Consider the following 10,096-nt stretch of genomic DNA (forward strand, 5'->3'; position numbering starts at 1 on the left):
CCCCCTTTTTTTAAACAACCCTTTAGGGACTCCTGGATAGCTCGGTTGAGCATCTGACTTCAGCTCAGGTCATGATCCCAGGGTTCTGGAATTGAGTCCCACATTGGGCTCCCTGCTCAATGGGGAGTCTGTTTCTCCCTCTCCCCCTGCCACTCCCCCCACCATTCATGCTTGCTCACTCTCTTTCTCTCAAGTAAATAAATAAAATCTTTAAAAATAAATAACCCGAGACTCCTGGGTGACTCAGTGGTTGGACGTCTGCCTTTGGCTCAGGGCGTGATCCCAGAGTCCCCAGGATTGAGTCCCATGTCGGGCTCCCTGCGTGGAGCCTGCTTCTCCCTCTGCCTCTCTCTCTGCCTCTCTGTGTCTATTATGAATGGGTAAATAAAATCTTTAAAAAAAAAAAACAAAAAACAGGGACGCCTGGGTGGCTCAGTGGTTGAGCATCTGCCTTCGGCTCAGGTTGTGATCCTGGGGTCCGGGAATCCAGTCCCACACTGGGCTCCCTGCATGGAGCCTGCTTCTTCCTCTGCCCGTGTCTCTGCCTCTCTCTGTGTGTCTCATGAATAAATAAATAAAATCTTCTAAAAAATATAACCCTTTAAACATAAAAAAGATTCTTAGCTAGCCCCTGTGTGACATCATTCAAACTTGGCAGGCCCCTTTGACCATGTTCCTCATCTTTGGCATTTGGCCCCTGTGATTCCATAGGAGAAGAAACAAAACGTAAGGACCGGCGTGTTTCCCCCCTTCTGGCGCTCTGGATAGGGTCTGTCTTACCTTTTCATATTGTGTGTGTGTGTAGGCTATTTACTTAAGAACAGTGTGCACTTAGAGTTTTTAGGAACAAGTTTGTTTGTTCAGCAGTTCTTAAAATTCTCTCTCAGCCTAGGCTATAGATGCATAAATCTTCAGGTAAATAATAGATGATCAAGTCACTTGGGCTCACTGTGTCTCCAGATAGCAGCTCATTCCTGAGCAGATTGAGAGACTGTTTTCACCAGCTGCTTCAAAAACCTGACAGGCAGGATCTGTTTAGACTAAAATCTTTTCCTAAAATAATAGATTTGGGCTGACTGTAATTATATAACTGCAAGTCTAAAAATGATGGGGGATTTCCTTATAAATTACTATGGAATCATAACTAGTCCTGCTCTACCTGGGAGGTGAATAGTTCTATTAACAGAGAGAGAAAAAGAAAGGATGGGGTTTGCACTTCCCCAGTCCTGCAAGGTTGGAGGAATGCAGCCACATGGATAGGCAACAAGGCAAGAGTGAGGGTGCCCACGCAGCAGGAGGGGAGGCCAGTCAACACCAGACACTGCCCGGGGTGGGTCGGCTGCCTTGTACACATCCACCTGGGAGGTGCTCACACACCTGGGAGGTGATGGCCCAAGGGAGTTCTGGGATGGAGGTGCAGCGTGTGTGTGTGTGTGTGTATGTGTGTATATATGTGTGTATATATCAGACATGCTACTTTTGCCTCTTTTACTAAGGGGGCAAAAGGCATGAACTCCAAAGACGTCTTCCATGGGATTTTCCCCTTAGCTTTAATGACCATGAGAAGGTCCCCTTTCTTACCCTCGCCCAGCCCACCCCAACAAGTAAGGAAGGCTCCCCAACAAGTAAGGAAGGCTCAAACTTCCCTGGGACTTTGCCAGCTTTGGGTTCACTGAAGCACCTGCCTCCCTGGTCACCACCCCTGTGTTTTCTTTATTCCTCTCCCCCTTCCCCTCCCCCATGCAGAGTACATCCAGAAATACGCCACGGAGGAGGCACTGAAAGAGCAGGAAGAGGGTACCGGTGACAGCTCGTCGGAGAGTTCTATGTCTGACTTTTCGGAAGATGAGGCCCAGGATATGGAGTTGTAGTAGAAAAAGCACCTGCTTTTCAGAAAGACTATTATTTCCTAACCATGAGAAGCAGACTATAATATTCATATTTAAACAAAGCAATTTTTTTTATTACTAAACAAGGTTTTTATGAATAATAGCATTGATATATATATATTATATATCACCCTTTAGATCTTGATTTCTTGGTCATTTCTCAACCTGAGGTGCATAGCATATTCCCACATTCCATTTTGGTAGCAATATGCGGTCTGAATGCATGCATTCATAAGTCCATTTTGGCCAAGTCAGCCTGTGTGCTACTGAACTGTCAAAAGAAATAGCCGCTCTGATAGGTAGACATGAGTAAAACTAACAGGAAAAAGTTGCTTCTTTTATTGATGGTTCCAAAGAAACAAACCAAACCAACCAGCTCTTGGACGTGAAGATAGAATAGTGCTTTTTCAAAATGGACGGGAGGAGCCAGGGGAGGAAAAGGCCTGCTGTGGGAAGGTGTAGAGCCAGCCGTGTCAGAGCCACAGCCATTCCTTCCTGTGAGTCCTGGGTGGCCCCATTTCTGTGGAGTAACGGTATAAGACAGAGAGCTAATTGGAGTGTTGAAACCTAAAACCATTTGACTCTGAATTTTAAGTACATTTTTATATGTAGATTCCTGCCTGTCTTGCTATCAGGCCCTACAGCCCACAAGTGTTTTTGCTTTGGAGAACCTTTTGGAAGTGTTTTCTGAACCTGATTCTTTTTCTTGGGGTGGAGCTTGAAATCCATACCTTTCTGAGAGGACAGGACAGGAGGAGTAAAGTGACTGGGAAGGTATTTCATCTCATCCAGCACGTGCAGAGTCACATCCTCATCTTATTGGCCACTTTGTGATACTACCCTGGACTAAGAGCTTTAAATTTGAGGGTGATTGTGGGTGGTTTTGTTTGGGTTGGAGCTTCCCCCCCATCCTTTTTCTTTCTTTCTTTCTTTTTTTTCTTTCTTTTTTTTTTTTCTTTTTGGTGTGTGCATGTGAATTGTGCTTAGGTTGCAAATTTAATCTTCACCTACCAAGAGATGGCCTCCTCCTTGGATAGCCGCTCAGTGGACCATTAGACTCAGCAAGAAGACCCACCTGTGGCTCTTACTCCTGGGTACTCTCATTCATGTTTGGGGTTTATTTTCCCTTCTGCTGCTGCTCTTGGCAGGAGTCTGGTCATCATCTGCTTGTGGGAGTGGGAAACGGGTGTTTTTAGACCAACACACATTCTAAATTTAAAATGAGTAATAATTGGAACATATAAAGGTCCTTGTACCCAAAGTGACTCCACACGAGAAAAACAAACCACTTTTTTCAGAGTGTGACTGAAGAGGAGGAAAGAGTTCGGAAATATGATGCAGTAGAACAGGTTTTGAAGGAAGAACATATTCTCTCCTGTATTTGTTAAGAGGAAATCAGACAGTTGAAAATGCCTGCTAATCAAATGTTTACTTAGCTCACCATATGTCCAGGTTGCCGGCAGAGTTTCTTTCAGATATGAGTGTTGCCTACTGAATTTGGAGAACTTTAGACAGCAAGTCTGTATCCCCCCCACCTTTTTTTTTTTTGCCACAACCAATAGGACAATAGCAGAATTAGCCAATCCTAAAACCTTCTAAAGACCATTTTTGAATGTCCCACCGGGATAATTGAATTTTTCTTTCTAATGTGTGTTTTTAGTTTAGAAGTGCTATCTATTCTACAAGATTTGAGTCCGTGAGGTTGGAAGATATCCTATCTTTTTTTATTCAAAAAGCACAATCAATCTTTTCTTTGAAAATCTATATAAAGTACAACTTGCTTTTAGCATGATTATTTTCCTAAATAAAAGACAAAGAATTTACTTATTTTATGTTAATTACGGGCATGAAGCAAAAGGTTTTCTTTAAAAAAAAATTTAAAGTGCAGTTATGTAGGGCTGTGGTTAGTTAACCGTACTGAGTTATCTATCTAGCATTTGTGGCTTGTTGGAGGGGTAGTGTTAACTATTTAACATGGAATGGTGTGCTTTAACTTTTCTAGCGCGTTGTCTTCTCATTATTTTGGGGGAGGGAGGGTCTCTGCTGGCACTGTCTAACCTGCTTACCTGCCGAATTAGCAGTTTGCTTGTGCTATAACCGTTTAAATTGTAGGTGCGACTTAGGGTAGGCTTTAAAGTGCTGGGTGGTGATTTGAGTTCAAACAATAAAAAATTGTATTTTTTCAATATTGTATAAACAATAGTGTTCTAATTACCTTTCAAAAAAAAAATAATGTCCAAATAATAATTGCTTTTAATCTTGTCAAAACAAAACCCATCAAACTAATAGAGCCAAGTTTAGAGGGGGAATGTATATGAGCCACAGCTCTGCTCCCCAACTGAAAACATTTTTCTCAAACAAAAAAGAAGTCAGCTTGTCGCGGATTGAACGCTCTGGCACTGGGAGTTTGGTGGTGTGGAATTTCCGAATGAAGACATATTGGGGGAGGTTGCAGGTGTGAAGCCGCAGATCTGAGCATGGCTGCAGCATGTGTGCGTGTATGTTTGTCCATCCAAGTCCATCTGATGAAGGTGTAATTAGGCTTCCCATTAGCACAGAAGCTTCTGGAAATGCCACCCAAATCACGCTGTACCCTCTCGTTCTGTGGAGATCTGTCCTTTTTGGGCATTAACCTTGGGGGGAGCCAAGCTTTTGGCTCTGTGTGGGGTTCTTCGTATCCTCTGAGAAACTGGTTTTGAGGGGTTGAGCAGAATCCCTTTTTATTATTTTTGTCCCTTCCTGTACCTGGGTAGGACAAGGAGACCATGCTTCTAGGTGCAGAGGGAGCTGGAAGAAGGCCTGGCTGTGAAGCAGAGGATTCTGCCCCCACTAGTAGATGATACTGTAAGGCTTAGAAGAGGGGATGTTACAGCACCAAAAGCTTTTCCAGGTTTCCCATCATAACACTCAAAAGCATCCAGAGCCCCTCAGAAGGGCTGAACACTATTGCCCTTAAAGGTGGTGGTAGCAGGTCAGCGTTGCTTCTGGCGGTTTCCCTCCCTTTCTTAGTGTACCCATAGTTTTTGAAGTTTTACCTTGTGGTTTACCAGCGCAAGCCATCCTCTGCCCCCGTTCAAATGACCGGGCTCAAGCTCTTGCCAAAACCGACAAGCGAGGTGGCCGCAGCCCCAGCCCCGGGGCCCAGCAGGTTGCATTTAGTGGTAGCCAAGCCAGATGCTGGCATTTCGCTCTTTTGTCTTCAGTCTTCTCGCCCTCCTTGAGGTTACTGTGCAGTTTCAACCAGCATTTTATACTAGGGTAGTTCTCAGAAGTTGCCATATGTCTCTCCAGTACCTAACATTCTTCCACTTCAGAAGCTGTTCTGATTGCCAACTGGCTGATCTAAGCTCCTGAGGAGGGTCTCCCCTCGAAGGATTTTTTTTTTTTCCCCCTCAAAATGCTCCCTGAAGCCCTGGTTGGCCTTGGCCTGACACTTGCTTTTTATTAGGCCTCCTATTATGGCTGAGAATCATGAAAGACAGATCCTCTGCTAGCCTTCATGGGTAAAGTTGCTAGACACCAAGTTCCTAGGAACTGGTGTTTGATTTTAAATGGCGCCTGGCCCTTCTACGTTCTAGGGACTCAATCAGAAAAGTGAAAGCCATTAACAAGAGTTAGCAAGAGTTCCATTTCCTTGTACCAACTTCCTAACCAGGTTCACGGCCTTCTTGACTAAAATCATTTCCGATTGGGTGCAAAGACCTGCGTTTCTTTGGACTTCTGAATCCATGTTCATATTTTCTCTGGCCATGGAACACCTTGGCTGTTCCATCAGGGACTGGAGTGGAGGCCCGTTGGGGAAGGGAAGCTAACAGCCCTCGGGTGGGCAAGTTCTCCACCCACCTGAGAGAGGGCCAGGATTCTCACTTCAGCAAATACTCGTCTTGGCTGGGGGCTTGGGAAGAAATGGCCATTATTTACTGATTGTATTTGGTACATATTGTGTGATACTTGAAGAGAGAAAAGGGACTTACCAGCCCTTAATTGAAATCTAAGCTTTTTACCGCTTATTTTTTCCTTGCCCTATCTCCTCTCTTCCACCTTTTTCCTTGCATTGTGATGATCTAGCGGGCACTTCTGTCAACAGGACAAATGCCTCCTCTGACTATAACCTCTTAATAGTTGTGTATAATGAAAACTGTAAACTTTTTTAAATAAAATGTGTATATACCTTGGCAAATGGCTGGACCTTGATCAATAAGATGATAGCCTCCATGACTACTTAGCCCTAAAAAGGCACCACCAAACACCTTCCTTATTCATCTGACTCCTCTCAGCAGCAGACATTGGCTTGTTTTTGTTTTTTAAAGATTTTATTTATTCATAAGAGACAGAGAGGCAGAGACCTAGGCAGAGGAAGAAGACCTAGAGACCTAGGCATTGGCTCCTTGCCAGGAGCCCGATGAGGGACCTGATCCCAGGACCCTGGGATCACACCCTGAGCCCAAGGGGCAGATGCTCAACCACTGAGCTACCGAGGTGCCCCTTGTTTTTGTTTTTGACAGAAGCTCTTACAAAGGCAAGTGACTGGGTTAGTTTAGGAAGGGAGTGTCACCTTTAGGCAGTAATAACTTAAGAGGCTCCACCTCCAGGTCCCATCTCTGTACCTGGAATGGCAGGTAACTGCTGACTATATGAACAAGGCTGGCTGTGAGGCTTCTCCACAGCCTTGAAAGGCCTTCTCTTCTGTGAAGTCCTGTAGCCTGAAGGACCCCACTGCCCCCACGTGGATCAACAGGTATGGCTTCCATGTTGCCGGTCAGCTAATGCTGAACGAAGGGTATCCACTTGGCCTGGAGCTCACAGGCAATGCAGCTTCCTGCCTGGGTGATCTGCCTAAACAGGGGGCCCCGCTGCACCAAATTCCAGCCTCAACCGGGCGGGTGGGGAAACGCTGGGTTTGGGATCAGAAAGGTATCGCTGGGTGGGTTAGCTTCTCATTTCAACTCCTCTCTCTAAAGCATGTGCCCTCAATGGCCACCAGATGGCAATGTTGCCTAGGCTACTGGAAAATCCACTTGGGCTGGATTTTGTTAAAGCCCCTTAAGGCAAAGGGATGACTTGATCACATGCTTTCCTTCCCCGGCTGGCTCTCTTCCACTGTTCTCTTCTTATTCAATTTCCCCAACTCCTTGATTCCTCCCTGCATCCTAACGCATTCTCCAGTAGACCCAGATTCGTATCCACCAGGGAGAGGGACAGTAAGGCACCTAGGAGTGGTGCTCTAATGTGAATGAGCACCGGAAGCCCTCCTGGGGCGAGTGAGCCCTCAGCTACCCTGGCTGCCTCCAGTGCTCAGAAGCAAAACCTTCAACAGGTTCTTTGCAGCTGGTGCTCGCTGACCCCTCAGCCAGGACTAGTAGACCAACCAGCGCTGTGGGTCCCTGTCCCATCTCTTCCTCAGCTGTGCGGCCTCTGGTTCGTGTTTTTAAATGAGGTCCCTCAACGAGTAGGTTCTGGCTCTGACCCTCTGTGACTCTGAACTCCATTCAGTATCCTGAACTCCAATACCGTGTCCCGGGATGCAGTATCCTGAGGATATTTCAGCAACCCGTGAAATCGAGGTTTCAAGATCAGACGTTTTTGGGACCCAAACAGCTTCGGAAGTTCAGAGTATCCCATTTTCCAGCTAAAAGAATTAAGAGGTGTATGAGTCATGTGCACAATCCATTCTACCGATCTCACAGGAAGCTGCTTTAAAAACTCCATGGGAAGTCCCGGTACACTTGTTGGGGCTTGGGTCCGCACCCCCCCCCCCCCCCCGCCACCACCACCACCACCTCCACCACCACAGTAATCTCACACTCCGTGTCACTCTTCCCTCAGCCTCAGTCCAGCTGCTTCCCAGGGGGCAGGTGGCTTTCCACTGCCACTGGGGCAGCAAGTAAGTACCCCCTTCCTAGGAAGGGGGACCCAGGGTTTCTGAGGTGTATTGTCCTGGCACAGAACTAGGGAATCCCAGGACTTGTGTCACCTTAAGTTCTCTTGCCATCTCTGAAGCCTGCTCTCCATCCCAGGGAATGAGTTCCTGTGACACTAGACCCCGGTGGTCCCTGCTCCCCACCCGGAAGCAGGGCAAAGAGAGTTTTTATGGTTCCTCCAATCCCCAGCTCTGCAGAGGCCCTGGGGGACTGCCTGCGAGACTGCACAGCCTTGCTTATGAGGAGCCCACAGGCTTCTCAGACCCAGATCCCCAGGTGAACCCAGGATGATCCACCTTAGGTCAACCCTGCTCTCCCATGCCTCATGTTGTAGGATTTGTGCACTAGAACTTCTTGCAACCAAAGAGATGCCCTGACAAGGGATTTAATGTTAGATTAAAAGATACAGGAATATTTCCCTTCTTGCTCTGTATGTGGGGTGTGTGTGGATGTCTGTATGTCTATTATGTTTTGGGTTTTGTTTTGTTTTTTTTTTTAAGGCTGGACACTTGTGTGGTGTTGGGTTCCCCAGAACCCTTTGGGTCTCAAACTTGGCTCCTAGGACCTGGTGTCGGATGGCAGGGACAGACTTGGGCTCCCTAAGAGAAATACAGCCCTTCTGGCTGCCCCGTCATTGCTGATTAACCAGGAGAGGGGTTGCTGGAGAGCTGTGAGGTTTGGCCTTCAGGTCTCTCAGCTTCACCTCCTGAGGCCCCTACTAGCTAAGAGCAGAACACACAGCTCCTTTTAAGAAGCTTCAGCCTAGATCCTGTTCTCTTCGGTTGTATAAACAGTGAATCAGGTGCCTGCTCTAGCCCAGTGGGCACTTAAAAAGTATGGAACCAAGCTTGTAAAGATGCACTTCTAAATATTTCAAAAGAAATATGTGCTGGTAACAAATCATTCCAAAAGCATATGAAAGTCTCCCATGAAGCCTTCCTCCAGAGATGATTCAAAGATAATGGTGACCTCAGCAGTGGCTGAAGAGGGCTTCCCCTTATGATCCTCACTCTGGCCCTGGGAGTCCCTCCAGAAGGGGACCTGGCCCTGGACCTATTTCATATTAACTGCTTTGCGAGGCACCAAGAGAGAAGCACAGAGATAGTGAGCAGCCAAGTCTTCAGGCCACAGGTGAGTATTCTTTCCATGGGTTCATGCCAAGCCTTGTGCCCGCCTCCAAAACCATGGAGGGACCTCATCCTGCCATCTGGGGCCCCTTGGAGGTGCATCTGGGTTGACCCTATGAGCCTGCCTGTGTGACTTCTGTCAAGGGATCACTCCCATGGTCCCTGACGTCCAGGACTTAGGCCACACACATCCCCATATTTGCTGATAACCATGTCACCAACCTCTGGGGCCTGCAGTGGAGTCAGAGTATAAGATTCGGATTTGACCCAACCTACCCACTAGAGCAAATCTAGAGATGCCATGCCAGCTACACAAGTAATTTACCACTTTCTAGTAGCCATATTATTTTAAACAAGGTAAAATCAATGTTTTATTTACCTCAGCGTATCCAAAATAGTTCAGTGTGTAATTACTATTTTTTTAAGTTATTTATTTATTCATAGAGACAGAGAGAGGCAGACGCAGGCCCCACGTAGGGAGCCCGACGTGGGACTCGATCCCAGGTCTCCAGGATCACACCCTGGGCTGCAGGCGGCGCTAAACCGCCTAATTCCTAGTTTGGCGTGAATACTGAGCGCTCCGTTTTCGTGCCAGCTCTGAAATCCAGTCTGTATTTTCCGCAGCACATCTCGGCTGGCACACTACATCTTCCGTGTTTTAAGTGGCACGTCGTGCTACCAAGACAAAAGTTGTGTCACAGACGGTCTCACACTGCTCGTTTTCAGATTGAGTTGAAATTAAACGAGAAGAAAGTCGGCTCCTCGGTTGCCGCCCCCGGGGGCTCACCGGGCACGCGTGGCTCCGGGCTCCCCGCCGGGCAGCGCAGCCCGGGAAGCTTCGGGCACAGCCGGCGTTTCCCGCAGAAGCAGAGCCCTCGCCAGAGCGCCAGGTCCCGCGAACGTGGCAGAAGCCGGGAGCTCCGGGTCGGCAGAGGCCGTGCAGCGGCGGGCAGCGCGCCCCGCTGGTGGGCGCCCGCGGGCGGGGGGGGCGGGGGGGGCGGGGGGGGGCGGGCCCCGGGGCGCGGCGCGGCGCAGCGCGCAGCCTGGAGCCCGCGAGCCGCCCCGCCCCCCCGTCCCCCCCCCCCGCCCCCGGCCGCCGTCTGCGGAAACGGAAGTGGCCCAACCGGAGTCGGGCCGGGCGCGGGGAGGCGGGCGCCGA

At 48.2% G+C, this 10,096-nt stretch overlaps 1 protein-coding gene across 3 annotated transcripts in view; it reads left to right on the forward strand.

Moving 5' to 3' along the window:
* Positions 1-6,069, forward strand: part of UBE2H (ubiquitin conjugating enzyme E2 H) — a 108,337-nt gene extending 102,268 nt beyond the window's left edge. For all 3 annotated transcript variants that reach the window (XM_038556534.1, XM_038556532.1, XM_038556533.1), the window contains one exon: positions 1,747-6,069. In XM_038556534.1, coding sequence (XP_038412462.1) covers positions 1,747-1,871 — 125 coding nt within the window. In that variant the 3' untranslated portion in view covers positions 1,872-6,069. The remainder of the gene's footprint in view (positions 1-1,746) is intronic.
* Positions 6,070-10,096: the final 4,027 nt, after the last annotated feature.

Source organism: Canis lupus, chromosome 14 (genome assembly GCF_011100685.1).
Source record: "Canis lupus familiaris isolate Mischka breed German Shepherd chromosome 14, alternate assembly UU_Cfam_GSD_1.0, whole genome shotgun sequence".
Classification (NCBI taxonomy): Eukaryota; Metazoa; Chordata; class Mammalia; order Carnivora; family Canidae; genus Canis; species Canis lupus.